This window comes from Podarcis erhardii, assembly GCF_964252035.2.
Source record: "Podarcis erhardii genome assembly, chromosome: 3".
In the NCBI taxonomy this organism is placed as follows: domain Eukaryota; kingdom Metazoa; phylum Chordata; class Lepidosauria; order Squamata; family Lacertidae; genus Podarcis; species Podarcis erhardii.
The window spans coordinates 39,553,064-39,574,602 of NC_138507.1; the positions used below are offsets into that span (position 1 = coordinate 39,553,064).

General features: G+C 41.1%; 2 protein-coding genes across 10 annotated transcripts in view; one reads left to right on the forward strand and one right to left on the reverse strand.

Annotated features, from left to right (window-relative positions):
• Positions 1-7,842, forward strand: part of MYO6 (myosin VI) — a 110,674-nt gene extending 102,832 nt beyond the window's left edge. For all 4 annotated transcript variants that reach the window (XM_081856797.1, XM_081856798.1, XM_081856799.1 and 1 more), the window contains 2 exons: positions 1,509-1,730; positions 3,988-7,842. In XM_081856797.1, coding sequence (XP_081712923.1) covers positions 1,509-1,730; positions 3,988-4,187 — 422 coding nt within the window. In that variant the 3' untranslated portion in view covers positions 4,188-7,842. The remainder of the gene's footprint in view (positions 1-1,508; positions 1,731-3,987) is intronic.
• Positions 7,843-8,358: 516 nt separating this feature from the next.
• The window catches only part of IMPG1 (interphotoreceptor matrix proteoglycan 1), a 68,549-nt gene continuing 55,368 nt past the window's right edge, over positions 8,359-21,539 (reverse strand). For 3 of the 6 annotated variants that reach the window (XM_081856928.1, XM_081856924.1, XM_081856926.1), the window contains exons 13-17: positions 20,599-21,137; positions 18,449-18,668; positions 14,456-14,666; positions 12,217-12,384; positions 11,688-12,122 (exon numbers count right to left, since the gene is read on the reverse strand). In XM_081856928.1, coding sequence (XP_081713054.1) covers positions 11,837-12,122; positions 12,217-12,384; positions 14,456-14,666; positions 18,449-18,668; positions 20,599-21,137 — 1,424 coding nt within the window. In that variant the 3' untranslated portion in view covers positions 11,688-11,836. The other 3 variants (XM_081856927.1, XM_081856925.1, XM_081856929.1) reach the window with 3 other exon arrangements.

Sequence of the window (21,539 nt, forward strand, 5' to 3'; positions counted from 1 at the left end):
AATGCTCTTAATTCTCAGCCCTCTTTATGGCTCACCATTATGCGCATTCGTGAAAGCCACAGCCTCCATTTACTTCAAAGTATATTGAGGAGACTTACAGAAATAGATGTATTACTTTGCATGTCAGTTAATTTAAATAAAAATAAACAGGCTTAATAATTCTCCCAGAAAAATACACACTGACTATTTACACGAATGTTTGCCGGTGATGCCAATGGATAAATTGGACATAATATTTATGGTTTAAAGCCTAATTATAGCAAAAGGGTCTTTTTACTCATTTCTACACTGGGAATATTTCTACACTGGGATAAGCAGTGGCTATTTCTGGATTTATTAACACCACATGTATGAATGAGGGCAAGATACACTTACTTTCTGTTCCTAGTTGCCAATATGTTGCCTATAAATTGGGAGGGGATGGAATAAATCAATCAATCAGATGTGACAGCAGCTCATCATTTTTTATTCAGCCAGGCAGAGTCCATAACCAGATTCACTACTTAAAGTTGGTTGGCTAACAGAGGAATTCAATGTTAATTATTTTAATACTGAATTACTGAAATGTCTTTTTCTGTTTAGTTGCCCACAACAGTTGAACTCTTAGCATCTTTAAAAAAAATATTATTTATCAAATTTGCATACCACCCTTCATTTATAGATCTCAGGGTGGTTCACAACATAAACAGTTGTTGAGAAGAGTTCTTTCTTAGGTGAACTTGAACAGTATGCACTGAATTTCAATGGCAATGTGGGAAGTTGGAATAAAGTTGAGGCTACTTCTGAGCCTGGTTTCAGTTAACATTATCTGCAGCAGGTTTTAGTGCAGACTAAGGGACCAGTTTCTACTACTGGATCAGATTTATGTAATGCTATTGTGAATTCATGATTAATTATATTAATGGTATTTTTGCCAAGTTCAAATATCTCAAAGGTCAGGAAATGGCCCTCCCCTTCTCTATCTTAGAATGTGGGATTTCAGGTAAGCTACGCGGTGACTGTTTCTCAACCTGTACCTATCATTCACCTTCTCTTGTGCCATTCGTATCTACCCCATGTTGTAGGGTAACTTAACTTGTGAAACTGTGCTTTAAGGTGTTTCCTTTGGGAGCAGTATCGTGATTCATTTCCTTGCTATGGAATACAGACAGTGGTACCTTGGTTCTCAAACTTAATCCATTCCGGGAGTCCGTTCGACTCCCGAAGCCATTCAAAAACCCAAGGTGCAGCTTCTGATTAGCTGCAGGAGCTTCCTGCACTCAATTGGAAGCTGCGTCAGACATCTGGCTTCTGAAAAACATTTGCAAACTGGAACACTCGCTTCCGGGGTTACGGCGTTCGGGAGACGATTTGTTCAGGAGCCAAGCCGTTTGAGTACCACGGTACCACTATAATCATATTTTCACAATTTTCCTACTTTCTGTCTAGATTAAACAACAGAAGTAACTGTACTGAAGACTGATTTTGATCCTTGGCTTGCAAATGTTAACCTTAGTTATTCCTCGTAGCTCAACAGAACCCAACAAGCCAGTTGTCTGCCAGGCAGCAGCAAGAGGCAGAGATGAGTCGGCAGCAGCGTTACTTCCGTATTCCGTTCATCCGCCCGGCGGACCAATACAAAGATCCGCAGAACAAGAAGAAAGGCTGGTGGTATGCACACTTTGATGGGCCATGGATTGCTCGTCAAATGGAGCTTCATCCTGATAAGCCACCTATCTTGCTAGTGGCTGGTTGGTATTCATTTTTAGTTTTATTATGCAATGAAAAGTGGAATCCTAGGCCCCTTTTAGTGGAAAACAAACAAACTGAGATTTGAGCTAGGTTGCAGGAAAGAGGAGTTACAAATAAAATCCAAATGCTGTATTCAGAAAGGCTGTACCATCATATAACCAACTTCATTATGAAACACCCCCAAATCACTTAAGCAAAGCAGTGAATGGTGGCTTTGTTATATCAGTATTATATTTGCAGAGCATCCTTACAGCTTTAGACGTTTTAACTTAGTTTTCATTCTTCCTACTAGATTGGCCTTTGAACAAGTTATCCTGCTGCTACTTTCAAGGAAAGTAGGGGGAAACAGCAGCTCCTATGCCTCTCGCACCCTCCTTTTCTTCTTTAAATAGAAGAAAATGTGTTCAAAGGCCAGTCTAGCAGGAAGTACCAAAAAATCCAGGATCCATTTTGCTCCAGAGCTATCCTAGAATTCCAATACAAATGGGGCTTACACAAAGGGTTAGAACAGTATTTCATGCACCAGTATCCTTGACACTGAAGGGAATGGAGAAACCTTGAGTCACTGGGCTAAAGGAAATGTATGAAGCACAATGCATTTTTTACAAGGAATGGAGGGAAAGGGACCTGTTGATAAAAATGGATGTGTTTAATTAAGCTTGGTCTCCCTAATTTCCAAAGACATCAGTCCTTAATTAGAGTAATGAGAATAACTACATTATTTGGCAGCTCCTAAACACATTTCAGTACTTAATACAGACTGTTCTACAGATGAGTATTACTGTAAGACACTGCTCTTAATCTATATGGCCTGATTTTAAACAAAATCCCATATATCCAAGCAAGCGTAATTTAGTTCATTTAATGAGACTGAAGCAAAATCAAATACTGATTATCTCTTGTTTATTAAAAAAAAATGGGATGCTCACATTTTCAAAAAAAGTCATCATAAATGTCTGGGTAAGCATTTAACGTTTAAAATCACACTACCCACTTTGTGGTGCTGTTGAGACTGTTTAGCTACAGTGCCACAGACCATGGTTCAGTTCATACATCCTTCTACATCACTTGGTGTGCAATTAAATTGCTGAGCTGATCCCCTTGAAAAGCACTGTGTATGTACAAGGCAGAGAGGTCATAACATTTCGCCTGTAGTTGATGCTGCAATCATCAAGTGATGGGCGTACATATGTGAACCAATCCTCTGCTATTGTTATTTTGGGGGCTGAAAGAGAAATTAATTCCTCACTTCTAAGGAAATGCACTAGTAAGTGGTGTGGAAAGCTAACAGTGCCCATAACCAAACCAAAGGAAGCCCTGTAAAAGTATGCAATATTTCTCTAAGTGTGCACGTGCCAACACTCAAATCTTCTGTGATTTGATCACCGTGTGATTGTGTTGCAGTTGCCCTCCTTGTGGCAATATTGCTATGGTGAAGACTCTTAAGTCCAGCTTTCTCTCCACATGAGAGGTGACTTTTAGATTCTGAAGTGGTACAGGCTGGAAAGAGGCCTGTATAGTATCACTGAAACATGTCCAGACTGGGGTTTTACATCCAGGACATTATATCTTACTTCAAATATTTTTCTTTTGCCCTTTTATGAAGAATGGAGTCTTGTTATTCCTTAACTCTCAAAGCAATGTCTTATATCTAAAGCAGCTTTGGGCTTCCGGTTTTTGATTTATAGTCCCAGTATCTCATGTTGTATCACATAACTCTTCCTGAGTTTATATTACGTGTATAAATACAAAGTGTGTGTGTGTGTGTGTGTGTGTGTGTGTGTGTGTATATGTGTATATATATATATATATATATATATATATATATATATATATATAAAATCTCCTCTTAAGATCTCTGGCAATATTCTTAGCACTGAGGTAATGCCCTTCTCATGTTCACTGTCACTTTGTTCCCAACTTTATGAGTACAGTGGTACCTCGGGTTAAATACTTAATTCGTTCTGGAGGTCCGTTCTTAACCTGAAACTGTTCTTAACCTGAGGTACCACTTTAGCTAATGGGACCTCCTGCTGCTGCCGCGCTGCCGGAGCACAATTTCTGTTCTCATCCTGAAGCAAAGTTCTTAACCTGAAGCACTGTTTCTGGGTTAGCGGAGTCTGTAACCTGAAGCGTATGTAACCCGAGGTACCACTGTATGTGTTAAAATCTAAACATAACACAGTAAGTCCAGTGTAGGAGAAACTGGAAACCCATTGTATGTTTTGTTAAATCTGGTGGTGTTTTTCATTCCAGGCAAGGATGACATGGAGATGTGTGAGCTGAATCTTGAAGAGACTGGCTTGACTCGTAAGCGTGGAGCTGAGATTTTGCCGAGGCAGTTTGAAGAGATCTGGGAGCGCTGTGGGGGGATCCAGTATCTTCAAAATGCGATTGAGAGCAAACAAGCTCGGCCTACATATGCAACTGCTATGTTGCAGAACCTGTTGAAATAAGTAGTCACTTTCTACATTAACACTTGGTCCCCCCCCCCCACCTTAACAATAAAGGGAAGAATTCCTCTGAGCAGCAGAGGACACTTAAACATTCTGTAATTGTCTAGAGATGTTTAATATAAAGTAAACAGATTTTATTAATGTGGCAGTTTTTAATTTGTATTTCTGATGTTTTAATTTGTGTAGTGAATTCACTAGTTCCGAGGGTCTGAGCATCCGTTTCAGCCAACTACGTGGTTTGCTTTTTTCGTTCATGCACCAATCCCTGCCCATAGCGTCTGTCATGACACTAAAAGTGCTGTAACATAGAGTAACACTCTACTGGGATTTAACTACATAACAATGACTGCATTTTGACTTCCTCTTTACACTGTTAATTCCTTTGTGGTACCCAGAATGTTAGTCTCTCCTTCAAGATAGCATAGAAAAAAGAAAAAAAAGGACATTGCATCTTATAACTGGAATTGTGAGGCCTTATTGTTAACTTCTACTGTAGAGGTTAAAAAAAAACTTTTATAAGATGAAAGACTTCATGTGTAACTTTTGAAAACTGCTTGACATCTAGGTAGATGTCCACAAGAAAGCATTTTGGGAAATGTGTCTTAGGTAGATTGCAGGATTTCAAATACTGAGAGCAGGACAATTGTGTCTGGAGTACTTAGGGATAGTTATGCCGATGCATGCTGAATTTACTAAGCAGTGGGTTTTTCCTTTTTTAACTATTTTTTACAAGACAAATTTGTTCAGGCAATTCTTCATTTTTATTTTTCGGTTATAACTTTCTTAGTCAAACGAAGTAAGACAGAGTTAAACAATATTTTACAAAAAATATATATCTAGATACATTTAGGACTGAAAGCATAAGGGAAGTGGGTTCCATTTTTCATGACAGCAAAGCCTAATTGTCAGCTGAATTTTGCTGTTCCTTTGTACTTCAGTGCAATGCACATGGGATTAGGTGGCTTCTGTCAGAAACTTTCAGACTCTTGACGAGTGGCACAGCACTGGAATTTCTAATTGCGCCATGCTGCTTCAAATGGCTTAACTTCATAGTGTTAAAGTAATAAACTTTTCTTCTAATCTTGCAGATATATATATATATATTTTTGTGCAGCTAATCTTCCAACTTCAGGCTTTGTGGGTTGCTTTTTTTTTTTTTTTTTTTTTGCTAATGTACCCTGGATGGTAATTAAATTTCTTATGTATAACGATTACTTGTTTCACACAGATGGAAGTTGCCTTTTATTGATGTTGCTGGATAGCCCTATAGCTGGCTAATATCAACAGATTAAACCTTGGTATTATCTCAGTGTTAGGAGATTTGGGGAAATAAGTATTGTCTGGTTGGGAGGGAAACAGATTGAATTTGGGGAGGCTTCCCCTCCCTTATTATATTAAGATGCTAATTACATTTCTGGGCTGTAGTTTTTAATTCTTCAATATACTTTCTAAGCACACCATTGTCACTGCCTTCTGCCGTAGTATGGCTCCTGGCAGAAATACCCTCTGCAGTGTAACAACTATCCAGTGTAAAACGCTGTGTGCCCACATGGCTACCAACTTTGGGACAGGGTTGAGAGGATGTAAAACTTCAATATTTATTAACCTCCAATTTTAATGCATGGATTAAAACTGTTCACACCCTGTCTATTTCCATCTTGTCTTCAGTCTGTAAAAAGCCCCTATTCCTGCACATCAACTTTCTGAAGATCTGGTTGGCATGGTCCGCTCTGACAGCCTTGATTGTCGAAGTGGCCACCACCAAAAATCCACCAGAGGTTGCACATGCAACCTTCACCCCCCAGTGGGAGCCATGACTTAAATTTAGGGATGAGGAACCTGTTGCTCGCCAGATGTTGTTGAACTAAAATTCTCACCATTGGCCATTCTGGCTGAAGTTGATGGGAATCAGAGCCCACCCCAATTTAAAGACACTTCTAATTGCACAAAGGAGTGTCTCGCTGTCCTCAGCCTCCGGCATGGCACCATTTGCTATTTTAGAAAAACCCTGACTTTAGGTCTAAAGGAGCAACAGGAAGGAGGAGGCAACGCAGCGCCCGCTTGCAGTTCATGGGATCCAAGTTTATGTATGGAGCCCTCTGTTTTGGATGGTTAGGATCCAGCAACAGGAACAATGCATACAACACATTTTTGCCATGTAGGGCTAGAGCAAGAGGATTTCGTGCTGGTCCTGCACTCAGAGAACCCCTCTAATCAATGTTCGGCAGAACAAGATTAGTATATTCAATGCAAAATTGTTGAACTGAGGCCATAGGGACTGGATGTTAGAATTAAAGTTATAGTCATAAACTAAGCATTAACTTACCATGATCTAATCAGATATTTCACTAGTTGAATTCTATGCTTTAGATCTGATTGGTGTCACAAATACATACAAGGCCAGTTGGATAACCAGTGCTTTTTTCCTGATGGTACTCAAGGCACGTAGTACTGGCACCTTTTCTCCCTCAAATGTTCAAAGTGTGCCACTTACTGTAACGACTTCATGGTGAGTACCGGCACCTTTTTCTTCTTCTTTTAAAAAAGCACTGTGGATAACAACGATTTTTATAGCGAAGAGGTTCAGAGAAAGGGGGGTGGAGAATAGTTAATGAGGAACAGATATGTTACACTACATGAGAGCTTCATATATCTCTCTGTTTCCTGCTAGGAGAGAATCACATTCAGTTTAAAAATGCCTCTTACCCTGTGTATGTTCTTATGGTCTCTGTATCCTCCCAAACAGTTAATGACATGCATGCTTTTTATTATTATTATTTTTAAAAAACCCTCATTAATTACTGCTGCCACTCACTTTCCTTGGCATGTCTGGGGCTGTTTCTTATGGACCCCATATCGCATCAAGTAGTTAATGGCATATAAAAGATGCACTTTCTCCTTTAAAATATTTTCTGTGTTGTAATTTAAAGGTACAGCTTTCAAAAAAGGGAGGAGTAACTAAAAGTTAAGAGCGTAGGCTTGCATAATAGATGAGTTGTATGCATTATATTTGGGAAGCAAAGCCATGAGCAAATGAATCCTAGGAAGTGGTTGTGAAAAAGGAGCCCCCAAATGCTTGCATGTGATGGGATGATAACTGCAATATCTCGCACTTCCATATAAACTGGCTACATGCTTCATCATGAAAATTAGTAACCACCATGTGTTGCTTAAGAGAAAACAAGTTAAGCCCTGTGTTGCAACTAGAAATGGACCGACTGCTGTCTTTTGGTTGTGAGATCTCTGGAAGGGCGGTGCTGTTTTACTTATGCATGTACATTACTTGAATAGACCTGAATGGATTCCGATTACTGTTTCAGGGGATGTGATGTTCTGCTGAAGTTCTTTCTATAGTGTTTGGTCTGCGATGACTGTTTCACATGCTGGTTGCAGTCACTGAGTAATGAAAATGCAGTTATAAACATGCCCTGTGTCTCAATTCATGTTACTTTACTGGGAACGTAAAACCTATACAGAAGTTTCCCTTCAGAAAATAGCACAATGTCTTTAACATTCCATTGAAAATTTCCTCAGCTTCTGGTATCTCTGCCTACTTTATCCCTGGGTTATTTTCACCCTAAACTGTTTTAAGTACTTTGTCAAATGACCTTAATGATGTACTGAAAATTGCTGCAAAATAAAAACACTCCATTGATCTCTCTGGGATATTATTTATTTAAGAAAGAGTGAGAGTGACTGGGGGAGCTGTGAAACTTGCACTTTGCTTTCTCAAGTCAGTGTAACCATTAAAGCAAATAAACGAACAACATTTGATATTAAAGTAATACAGTGGTACCTCGATTTAAGAACAGTCCAGTTTAAGAACGATTTGGTTTACGAACTCCACAAAACCGGAAATAGTGTCCCAGTTTGCAAACTTTACCTTGGTCTAAGAACGAAATCCGAATGGTGGAAGGGCACTGGCGGCGGGAGGCCTCATTAGGGAAAGCGCGCCTCATTTAAGAATGGACTTCTGGAATGGATTAGGTTCGTAAACCGAGGTACTACTGTACTGGCTTCTAAAACTCTCATGAATTGGCTTGCATAATATTCCAACGTGGAACTTTTTTGGGGGGGTGGGGTGTGTGTGTCGAGGGTTGTCATTGCTTCTAACTAACATTCTTCTTACCAACTAATGCTTTTTTCTCAAACATGCACCATTATTTTCCACAACCCAATTAAAGATAGTTGTGACCATAAGCCAACTTGAATCAAATGAAGTCAAGTTGTTTACAACTTACTTTAAAACAAGCACTGGATTTAATATTTTGTAAGATTATAAAATATTTTTGATTGCCCTTATATCTCTTTTAAATATTTTATGTTATATATATGCATGCATCCTAAATGCGCAAAAAAGGAAAAAAACTTTTAACTGCTAAGCAGACATTTTTCTGATATATAACATAGAAATATAGTCTGTCTACACTCTAGTTAAATATTTTATTATTTTATTGAAATACAAAACATTCTCTCATCCAGCAAAGATATTTGGTAATTAATATTTGAAAATGATAAATTATGGTCAAGAACAATTGTTTCATTATTAAAACTGACGTGTAAAAACGATTTCTATTGTTTTTCTTATAGAAATTGGTATGAATAAACATATACAAAAAAAAAAAGCTCTGAAATGAAAATATATTGAATACAATGAGGAATATTAACTTACACAACCTCCAATGGTGCCTGGTGTATAGTGGGATATCCTCAGATATATGCCCTAAAGATGTCATCTAGGCTGTGAAATGGTACCTTGGTGTCCATGTAAGCTTCCTCACTGTTAAGATGAGATCTTCTCCATGTATACATAAATAATGTTATACTTGACTGTAAACTCAACATTTTTTTTACCTTGAGGCGGCTGACTACCTCTAACGCGGCGTCTATAAGCCCATATGAGAATATAACTTGGCAGGTGACTTTCTTGACACCGTAAAATAAATAGATGAAGATTAGTTAGCTCAACTCTTACAGGTATTGGCTCCGAGTAAACATTTAAGAGACGCAATTAGCCATGGTATTGTTTATATAAGCTGTATTGCCTAAATGCACGCAGGAAGGAGAGATGGTTCAGGGCACTAGGATTATACCCAGAGCAGAAATGCACTTGATAATTAAAGGAAAACACCTGCCGCTCCAAAAAAGAAAGGAAGCAATGCTAGCCCTAGTAAAAGACTTCCTCTTAGTACTCGGTTCCTAGGCACACCTAACTTTAAATAATTCTGGCTTTGGATATTCTGTACATCTGGGGGTTGGGGTGAAGAAGGACCTCTAAGCTGCGCTTCCTCATCTCTTGCTGCTTTAGAATATTTGAAATTGAGGCTCATGCATATTCCTGGCTGGTTGTAGGATTACGCACATGCACCAACCTATCTAACAAGTCTCTACTCCCTATTTGCTGCAGACACCTGAAGCACTTTGTTTTTACTGAAAGCAATTCGGATCACTACCAGTTATGCAGTGCTTAGCGTGCATTGAAGGTTCTGCACAACCTATCATTCCATTTAGACAAATGACCCAGCACAGAAGTGTGGGTTGAAGTTGGTGTGTGTGTGTGTGTGTGTGTGTGTGTGTCCACTTTTTGAAAAATCTTACTAGATGTGCCTGCATGTTGCTAGTTGAGAAGTCTTGTACAGTAGCAAATCACACCACATTAGTGGCTTGGTGTCTGTTCTGTGCGAACAAAAACAATTACTGCAATCTATCACAACTATATGATAGCAAACACATCCCTTATACACACAGCCTAAAATTTACAGGCCGATTCTCAAAAGCATATAGGAAAATCTCTTAGCAATTATAGTTAAAATAAAAATGTCCACTTAATGTCTTTATATCTGTAAAAGAACAGCATTGTGGGGTTTAGTTTCTGTCTGTCTGATTGTAGGTCACTTTAGGTTGCCCTGAACAAGAGAAAGTGACTAACAAATTTAATAAAGACTTAAAATAATCACTGGAGGTGGTGTTTAGGGCTGAAAACCCCATTGTAAGCCTTCAATACGATTCTCCAGTAATTATAATAAAACAGTTACTACCACATAACTGACAACCATTTCAGTAGTTAGTATATGTGTCGGCCACTTTTCTGTTCATTTATTTTGGGATAGAATACCACCGATGGTAACTTTTCCAGCAGAGACTTCTGCATCTGAATCTAAGCTTTAAAATAAAAATATTTATCATATAAACACTGTACAGTTATTAAATACATTTAGCACTGCATTCATGATAACATGGATATTATGTAATTGAGGACAACAGTTTTGACGGAAAGTAGGTGCAGCCACCTTGTTGTTTTTGACTCAGATATAAACTTCAGTTAATGTGTTCACTGTTATGGAAAAAAAGTATTGGTTGCCTTCTGAAGCTTTGTTGTTGCCTCCCTCCTCCCCCAAAGACTCCATTTATCCAGGTGAGTGAACTTGGTATAACCAGCAGTCCTCTTGGTGAAAATCTGTGGAAACAAAGTGCCAATAATGTGGCCAACATTGACTCAAAAGACACTGAGAGCTTTTCCTCAAATTCCAGAGTTAATTTCTGGAGTGACACCTTAGACTTCTCTTGAGATAAATTATTGGCCAAAATTTATCAGAAAATAACTATTACATTTTCTGAGAATATTTTCTTCTTTGGACTCCTTCTGAATTGCTGGATACTTCCATTCCCACCAAGAATATTTGGCACCCCCACCCCTCTATTGTCCACTAACGGAGTTAAATACAGATCCAGTGTTGATACTGTTTAGAATTGCTGAAGGAAGCAAAGCGCTTAGTCCTCCTTCCATCCTTGCCTTACTCCATTGTTGCCTTCATCTACCAGTGCAAACAAAAATGTATGTTTGCTTACCTCTTCCAATAACCACACCATGCTGCTGCCCACAAGTTGGGCAGAGAATTCGGGGAGGGGGGACGACGATGACAGACATTTTTGCTCACACCTAGAATCCAGTTTATACTCCAAGATCCTCTCCTTCAGTAGTTTGTACCAGGTCAAAGTGCAAGTAGATAAATAGGTACTGCTCCAGCGGGAAGGTAAACGGTGTTTCCTTGCGCTGCTCTGGTTCGCCAGAAGCGGCTTAGTCATGCTGGCCACATGACCCGGAAGCTGTGCACCGGCTCCCTCAGCCAATAAAGCGAGATGAGCGCCGCAACCCCAGAGTCGGCTACGACTGGACCTAATGGTCAGGGGTCCCTTTATCTTTACCTTTACCAGGCCTTTGTAGCGTTCAGTTTTCTTTTACTTTCACACCACTCTTCAATGATTGTTTAGGCTATTTTAAAAATGGCTCAACTATAGCAGTGGCAAATAAATACATGAAGGGTGGGTTCTGACTCTCAAAGGTATATATATTTTTAGAGGAGGTTTCCACACAATATATAGCTATTTACAAAAAGAAAACCCACAAACCTTTATGTCCGCTGACTGTTGCCTAGAATTCAGCGCGTCAGATACTAACTCATCAGTCTTTGCTTTGTATCAGGTGGCCTGTAAGGAAAAGAAGGATATGAATTTTTACTGCATGCTATGCAAGCCATCAAAGCCAAAAAGCTAGAGCAGAAAGTGCTAACAGTGCAGAAGTACTAAAAAGAATGTTCTGGTCTGAAGCTGTGACAAGAGGTTTTAGAGACAGTGAAGGTTAGTCCTTTTTAGTTGTGGAACACCAAAGGCAAGTTGAAGTTGGTTGTTAACAAGGGCAACTCAGAGAAGACACATGTTGAAGAGGAACGAGTAGTATTTGCATGCATTTTACCTCCATGCTCTGTTCTGTGCTCATGCTTTTGCAATGCTCCTTGATCACTGCTCTCTGAAGGACTGATACAAGCACTTACGTTACATGGCCCATGACACAAACTACTGATGGGTTCATGGTGGTCAAAGGCAGGATTAATTCTGACAGCATTCTCTGTGTTGCTTTGGCTGAGAGGAGGACCTCTACAAGGCAGAACATGTTTGTTTAGGGTAAGACTTCCTGCCTGTAGTTTTTAAAAGTTCCAAAAAACTGTTGGGGGAGGGTTAAGCTGCTTACTCCAGTTTAGGCTTGGTATTGCATTTTCTTCGCAACTTATATATTAAAGTGACGAGAAGAATAACTAGGCTTAATAAGCCAAGCATCAAAGCTTTGGAGATGTTGGACCGGGTAGGTGCTGGAGCGTATTTTGCACAACGCCCTCGGCTGTTTCTACGGGCTGGGCATCTAAAACATGGAGGGAAAGGGAAGCAAAGCAGTGTCATGTCAAAACAAGACCAAGGGAAAAACAATTCAAAACAGGTTCTCCATGCCTGTCCTAAACCCTTTAGTCTGTGTTAGGTTTTAGGACTTTTCTTTTTATTCCATTTTTTATGCTGCATTTATATTTATCAGCCGGCACCCAAAGTGTGAGTAGACCCAGTAGAACTTCCCCTTCCTATCTTTCCCCCAGCTCAGATATGCTCCAGGGGTCCCCACAACCACTCAGAGTGGAGTTTGGAGGCACACAGGGGCAAGAGAGTGAAGGAGAAGTCCTATAGCTCATGTGGATGTCAATTCCACAAGCGGGCTGACTCCACTGAATGCCAGTCATTTATAGGATAGCTCAGTTGGCTAGAGCGTGGTGCTGATAAGGCCAAAGTTGCAGGTTCGATGCCCCTATAGGACAGCTGCATATTCCTGCATTGCAGGGAGTTCCTCAGGGTCCCTTCCAACTCTGTAATTCTATGGTTCCATATTAACTTTTAAATTGTTTGATTTCTTCTTGTAAGACACCCTGAGGACTGCTATAGAGTGCGCTATAAACGCTGTACATAAATTATGGTAATAACACTGTAATAGAATTGCTAATAATAACGTGGTGTAAGTAGCTGACAGGCAAATGTGTGTTCATTCAGGTTCATTTCCTATACGGTGGCATCTCCCACCACAAGCACAGTGAAGCCTCAGATACTTACCTCATGAAGCTCCATATGCTCACTTGGAGTGGTGGAAGGTCCTATAAGGAAAAGAGCTTGGAGCAGGCCTTCCTCACAAGAGGTGTCTGTGGGGCAAGGAAAGGCCAGCCTCCCAGTTTTAGAATATAGAAGCAGGGGATTGTATCCAAAGCAACACAGTGGAGTTCTGCTGGTGCAGCGACACTTCCGTTTCCTCTCCTCACTCGACCCACTCCCAAAATGTTCTCCAGAGGGTATCCCAACCCCTGGAGCTGATTTTGAGGGTGTGCAGGGGGCTTCAGGGGAGAGGAGGGAAGTGTTATGCTAGCACATGCCCCTTGCAATAGCATAACAGGTGCATAGGCTACCAGGAAGCACATGCATTCCTCTCTCCATAACAGGCCTGAATATAGGAAGATTTGCATTTTTATTTTGTTTTTCTATTATGCCTGATGAGGCGACTGAAGGATTTCCTGTCAGTATCTATCAACTAGACTACGAGGAAACTCCCAAGATCACCTCCTTCAATTTACAGATTCTTAAAATGAGCTAAATCTAAACAAAGCGTCTGGTCCATTACACAGCTGACAAGTACATGCAATGTTCAAATCTGACAAAAATAACCTTTAACGTTGAAGCCCTTTCCGCTGAGCTGCATGAAGTAGATTCCGGCTTATGGCAAACAATGGAGGCCGGAAGTCAACATGACTATGTGGGAACCAAAAACTTGATGCTGAGCACAGGCGCATAACATAGCACTGGCTCATTTAGGCCAGTACTGTTACTATGGCAAGCAGGAGCTCTCCTGGGATCTTCCCAGTCCTGCTACCAGAGAGCTTTACAATTGGGAATTTTCTGTACGGATGCCATAAACCAAGAATAATGGCTGCATTCTATCATGTGATGCTGTTCGAATGATGCAGTAGATTCCATAAATATTTCAAATTCTACAGCAGCACTGATATTCACAATATTCATAATCACAATTGGTCCTGCCATACTCACAGGCATACTAGGTAGGGATGTGGGGATAGGGCCTTCTCAGTGGCTGCCCCCAAAACTTTGGAACTCCCTCCCTGGAGAAGCTAGACTGGCTCCTTCCTTTTCCGGAAGGACAACAAGGAACAGACTTCTTTTAATGAAAGGGTTGGTGCCCTGCTGCTGTTATTATAAATATCTGTATGTTTTTAATTGTGTGTGTGTGTTTGATTAGTGTTTAATTGTTTTAAATGATTTTTAAAAACAAATAATTTATATAAAAAAAATGTTTTTAGCTGTTCTTATCCCCCCCCCCCTTAAGCCGCCTTTGGAAAAGAAGGGTATAAATAAATACATAATAATATAATAGTGGTGACACTTACCTACACACTGCCCCTCTTCCTGGAACCAGTTCACACTTGCCACCATTAACACACAAGTGCGGCTCAATTTCACACAGGCTACGGCACGGCAGACCATCTCTTCGTACATAACCAGGCTTACAAAGGCAATCGGCCTCTTTCGTCCAGTCATTCTTTACGCACTGTGAAAATTCGTCGCATCCCATGAACTTGCAAGGATCCGCTTGATCAGCTGTAAAAGAAAAGGATAATCTTTTTTAAAAAATGGGCCCATTGCTGCAGTGCCACGTACACTTAGCAAAAACTTACTCTTGACTGAGGAGGGAAACAGGAGCTCCCCCCACAAGTATAAGTCTATCAGTAAAATACATCTTAGAAGAAGAGCCAGCATCATTTTGCATTTAAAAGCTGCAGTTATGGAATCTTTTCTTTGGTGATCTGGCTTTCTCTTTACTTGATTCTCCTGCCTGTGACAGTCATATGCTCAGACTAATAATGGAGTTGCATATTACAAATAATGGGAGCCCTGTATCTAGTACTCCTCTCCATGTCTTAATACAATTCACACCACATTCTAACCAGCTTGATTCAGTATGCAAGGAATTGCCGGTGCTGGCATTAGTACAACCAAGAGGCTATGGCATGGCTGGCAGGTTAGGGGGCTCTGGAGAAGCTGAGACACAGAAGCCCACCTGAAAATGGCCCAAGTCCCACCAGTGGTTCCTAGTCTACTCTTTGAGAAACACTGGTCTAATGACACCACTGGTATTTATTATAACATTTATTTTTTTAATACTTAAAATACTCCAAGTGCCATAAGATTTCTTAACTGATCTTTATGGAAATCCACCAGCATTATCAGATCTTGAAGATCTCCCAACACTTAGAACCACTAGCTAGGAACAACTGTGGGAGAGCGCTACTACTCTCAAGCCCTGCTTGTAGGATTCCTGAAGGCAACTGTTTGACCAGTGTGGGAAGCAGGATCCTGGCCAAGACAAGTCATTGGTCTGATCCAGAAGGCCTTTTATTTCTGGAAAGGAGTCTTCTTCCCTCTCTGAAATAGTCTGCGACCCACACAAGCCTGCGACTCATAGCTGTGTGTGTCACTTGGCTCAGTTTCTTTGGCAGTCTGCCTCATTTCCAGATATCTGAGAACCAGTATGTAGATCTTTTCCTCATTTTCCCACAACACTGAACTTTTAATTTTATGTGCCTTGCACAGAATTTATTAGAATATCTGTTATAGTTAGCAATCCCCAACTCAGAAATAAAAGCCGTCTTTTAATCTGGAGATTATATATTTCTGCAGAATCTTAGGAACAAAGTTGGTTCAGACATAATCCTATTTTTTCAAGTAATGAGTTTTCATCCTACCCTTAAAACAAATAATAGGAAAGCAAGATATATTTGTTCTTCTACATATACCAATCAGGCTTTTGTCAACTTCAGTTTTCATTCATATTTCATTCATTCATCTAGTCCAGGATTTCCCAAAATTTTCAGCTGTTTTTGAACTACAACTCCCATCTTCCCTAGCTAACAGGAACAGTGGTCAGGGATCATAGGAGCCAACTCCTAGGGCCCCTCAATAAAATATTTGAAGGGACCCCCCAAGTTGATAGGTGTTGCCATTCAAATGGTTTGTGAATCTTGTGAGTGATTATGTGGGGTGGGACTTACCTGGGTCCCCCAATATTTTATTCCGGTTGGCACTCGTCGGAGATGATGGGAGTTGTAGTCCAACAACAGCTGGAGACCCAAGTTTGGGAAACCCTAATCTAGTCCCATCCCTTGCTCAGTGCAGGAAATCCAGACCAAGAGCATTCCCCAAGAGATGGATCTCCACCCAGGTAAATGGTTCTGCTGTTGAACTCTTCTTAACTTTAATTATTTTCTCCTAACGTTCAGTTGACATCCACCCTCATAAAAGCACAAGGAGAGCAGCCCTGGTGGATCAGAACAGTGTCCCATCTAGTCTCAGTATCCTGTTCTATTAGCTGCCTGTGGGAAGCCCACAAACAGAACCTGAGCACAACTGCAACTGACTGATGATTTCAAACAACTGGTACTCAGAAGCATATTGCCTCCATCAGTGGAGGAACAACATAGCTATTAGGATTAGTAGTCACTGGAAGCCTTAGCCTCTATGAATTTGTCTAATCCTTTTATAAAGTCATCCTGTTACTTAATCCCATTAGATCTAGACCTGCCCTCTCGGGCAGCAGACAAGATGTCTCTGCCCTCTTATAGGTGACAGTCCTTCAGGTATCTGACTACAGCTATCATGTCCTCTGTGTCTTCCCTTCTCCAGGCTAAAGAGACCTAGTTCCTTCACCCATTCTTCATAGGACTTCTTTGCAGGACCCTTGACCATCGTTGTCCTCTGAACCAGCTCCAAATGTCTACAACCTTCTCAAACTGAAGTGCTGAAGAACCCCCAGAGGAGCTCTGGCTACTGCAGTGTCTCATCCCTTCAGACGTACATAAAAACAAATGGTCAACTATGTTTGGTTTTGCTTACAGTGCTGCATGGAATCTCACATTTTAATCCACAAACTTTGTTCTAGTCAGAAAAGGGACACAATTTAACACCCATCTTGTTTATCTCATTTAAATGCGGTATCAACATTCCAGGATGTGAGGTAGAAGGAGGATCCTTCAGGACTGTTGTCAAGACAACATTTTTAAGTCATGAAGTACACATGCAACTTCAGATAAGGAGTTCACATTGCACAGTTGCTATGCCACCTTGAGATATTTCTCACAGTTACTGTCTGTGCTTGCATTAAGGTTCTCACAGTTACTGTAGCCTGGCTGCCAGCCTCCTCACCCTTCCTTGGTCAGCAGACAGTTTTCTGTTGTTAAAAATGCACACTCAGCTTCCTACTCCACCCAAGCATATAACCTCAATGTGACATGTGCTTATCTCGCAGCAGGGTACTCAGTGCCCATTATGCCATGTTCCTGAAGTGTGACTCTTCAAAGGAATGAGAACTCAGGTCTGTAATGCCTGATGAACTCTTTCACCAGTTTTGTAGAATGGGTGGCCACATAAACAGATGCTCTTTAGTGCTGCAGCTGTCATAGGAAGTGTGTGCAAATCAGCAGAGTAACAGACCGGAAAACCAAGTGATCCTTGGGCTGTGTTGGGACATGTGAGATACATTCTGGGAGCACATTCTAAGAAGAGTCCACAGTTTTCATTCTACTCTTAGATTTGCTTGTGGGAAAGGTCAATTCATTAAGAGAGAGACTCAGTTCTCTGCCATGTTCTACATGATGTTAATGGCCAGGGCACTCAACAGCTAGGAAATCTCCCCACAGCCCTACAGGAGCTGCTCCCAATGAAAAGCTGCAACAGACCTGCAGCTGCAGAAGGATTGTTTCAGTCACCAGGCTGGGCCCTCCCAGCCAGTAGCTTTAGCTGGCACAAGATCCCTGCTGCTGCTTCACTTGGCAGGATGGGCCTCTTACTCTTGAGTGATTATGTTGGTGCTCCCTGTAAGTGTGAAGTACATAGAACATTTGCCAGAACTACCACTGATGTCATCTGGACTGTGGGCAAAATAATATCTTCCTTGATTTTGGCCTATGCATCTTTCCCCCCCCCCCAATAAAAGTAAATATGCCGTTTAGTCAGTTTCTCTCTAGGTACCTTTTTGTCAATGCTAAGGAATGCTTAAGAGCTTTACATTTTGTTACAAATAAATAAGTGCAAACAACATGTGCCTTGTGTTAGCTTAGAATGCATATATAAATGGCAATGTTTCTTGTCAAAATATGCATTCCCCCTATTGCTATTTTCTGTTGATAAAAAGCAGCTATTTAAGCTCTTGGGCTCTGTGTCATGTTTCACTGGGTTCTCAGGAGGGACCCTGATCATGACTTAGAGACAACCTGGGGCTTTTCATTCTTCCAGGGCCACCCGTCTTACAGAGAGCAACTGACATCATGAAATGCTTGGAGGAGAGAGCAATGTTTCTTCCCCCACTGCCCCATTTTTTACATCACCTGGCTCAATATCAAGGGAATAGCTGTCAATTTCAAGGTTAAGGCGCTGAGCTGCTGCGTCACAAAAATCCTCCAGCACACAATGGACAGCCTCTGTGATGTTGTACGGCACTGACTTGGCAAACTTCATTTTGCTGTTGACAATCACACTTCCATTGCGGAAGTTCAGTATTTCCAGTTGCTTGAAGCCTGTTAGGTTGGACTGTAGGTAAGGAAGAAGCTACAAAGAGAAAAGAGAAAAGAGAAAAGAGAAAACTTTAAGTCAGTGGTGTCCAAATTTTTCAAAGAGGGCCCGATTTTATGAAGTGAAGGGCCGTGGGGGCCGACCAAAGGGTCAACTAAAGTTGTTGATTTTTTTAGGGTTGGAGTTGTTGAGCTTCTTTTAGGATTGAAGTTGTTGAGGTTTTTTTTACAATTTTACCCCAGGAAATAAACTGCCACAGGGGCCAGATTAAATTGACCGGAGGGCAGGATTAGGCCTCCGAAATGGACTTTGGACATGCCTGCTTTAAGTCCTCTATCACTGCCCACGTATCATTGATTCCACTTATTTTCACTTTTCATTTTAGGGAACATAAATCAACTGCTCTGTTTCACTGATTTTATTAGCAGACTTTACATCTGCTACCAGGTTAAGTTTCTCAGTTAGTCTTTAACTGTCTCTCTGGTTAGATCTTCTTCAATAATCTATTAAGATAGATAGAGTGCGATTTTCCTTCTAATTAAATTTCATAGGCTGCAATCCAGTTAAAAAAGAAATCAATGGGACTTAAACATGCTTAAATGTGAATTGCAGCCATAGGCAAGGCAGTTCTATGGTTTCAAGAGAGTTTTGCGTGTTGTTAGTTGTTAAAAGGAAAAAGCGAGCCTTGGATACTTATGTCCCAGCTGCCAAAGTCAACAATAAGTACTTGTGTATACTGGGAGCTCTGCACTGCATAGCCAATAACTGAGCATGTTTTGTATGTTCTTTCATGGCAAGGAGAGCTAGCACGCTCCAGCTATGATTATTCACACTTCCAACCTCAGCCTTCTGGCTGAGGAAGCCAAAAGAGTCCCACCCTGCAATGGCAGCAGGAGTGATCAGTGGTAGCTAAGGTAGTTCAAGGGATGTCATCATTTTTATCTTCTGGTGCTGGTTTCACTTCATGCACATCTGAAAGGGAGGCCCTATCCTCTCATGCCTGCTGGGCTCTGCTATGTGGGAGAAGTTAAAATATTCTCTCTCCAGCTTCCCCTCTTCCAGAGGTGCTGGTGATAGAGCCGCTATTAGAGAGGAAGACTTTAACCACCACCATAGCTAAATACACAACTCAGGTAAAGAATAAACAGATAAAATTCAGGGAAGTGCGGATTTTGAAAAATGAGTTTGTTTGGGGTTTTCTATTGTTTCAGAAAGCACAGGTTAGGTTTGCTGTTAAGTGTGAATTGACTTCCTCTTCCAACCCAAGTTGAGGCAGGGATGAGGTTGAAACTACATCATCATAATGACATTTCTTTGCTGCCCTTCATCTGAGGATCTTTCCCAGTAGTGATGTATGGAAGTGAGAGCTGGACCATAAAGAAGGCTGATCGCTAAAGAATTGATGCTTTTGAATTATGGTGCTGGAGGAGACTCTTGAGAGTCCCCTGGACTGCAAGAAGATCAAACCTATCCATTCTTAAGGAAATCAGCCCTGAGTGCTCACTGGAAGGACAGATCGTGAAGCTGAGGCTCCAGTACTTTGGCCACCTCATGAGAAGACAAGACTCCCTGGAAAAGACCCTGATGTTGGGAAAGATGGAGGGCACAAGGAGAAGGGGACGACAGAAGACGAGATGGTTGGACAGTGTTCTTGAAGCTACAAACATGAGTCTGGCCAAACTGCGGGAGGCAGTGGAAGACAGGAGTGCCTGGTGTGCTCTGGTCCATGGGGTCACGAAGAGTCAGACATGACTAAACGACTAAACAACAACAACAACAACATCTGAGAATCACATGTGATTAGCATCATGAACAGGGTTGGGTAGTAAGAAGAGTAGGTGCCAGTTTTCTTTTTAAAATGCTTTTCATTATTTGGAATTTGTTTTTAACTTGGGGAATGGCACGGGGTGGGGGGCATAACAGCTTGCAAATATAAATGCATTAAAGCCAATTCTTTGCCACCTACCAGCTGCATGAACTGCTGTTCGAGTGCTTTGTATTCTGAGGAACTCCGATTGAAGAGGTCATCAGAAAACCGCATGTTGGTTACTCTCAAGCTGAAGAAGACTACTAGCTCTTTGCCTTTGGCTGCAGTTGTCATTGAGCTGGTGGTGACGTACTTCAGTGGAGGAGCTGGAGTCATATCTGGAGTTTCAGGCAGGGCATAGTAGCCACTTCCATCTTCACTAATTGTTGCTGGCCTCATGATGTCAACCGTATCTAGTTCAGTAGCAATATCTTGCACCCCCATGTCAAATCCTGTAGGGATGTCACCGTCAGTCACTGCCCACCCAGAGCTTGTTGCTTCGAAAGACTGGTCAATGACAACAGAAGGACCACTGGTAGTCACAGCAGGCAATAAAATGATCTGATCTGTAGGCCCCAAAATATCATCTTCAGGAAGAGAGGTGGGAAGGGCAGGAGAACCAATGACATATGGTATAGTAGTTATTGCAGCCAAAATCTCATCGCCTGAAGATTCCAGTTCATCAGTGATCTTTACATCTAAAAAGGAAACAACACATTGAACAACAACACCGTAGAAGACACACATTTAAGGTCTGCTATGGAAGATGTCGAAGTGGAATTGTTTCCCTTTATGGCATTTATGCCCTACTTGCCACTGAAAACACGCACACATGATGGCTAAAGAATAATTAAAATCCAATTCAGGTAATTGAAATGACAGTAATTCAGCAAAATACAAATCAGGGCGCCTTATTAAAATGTCAATAAGCTGCAGCAAATAAATACAGGAATTCAACTCCAATCCGTTATAGTCTCAAAAGTCCAACAGAACAACAGTGTTCTAGCTAACCACCTGGCTGAGTGAAAGTGAGGCATCCATCCATATGGAATGAGTTCCACAAGGACTTACCCATGCCTCCTCTCCCACAAACACACTAA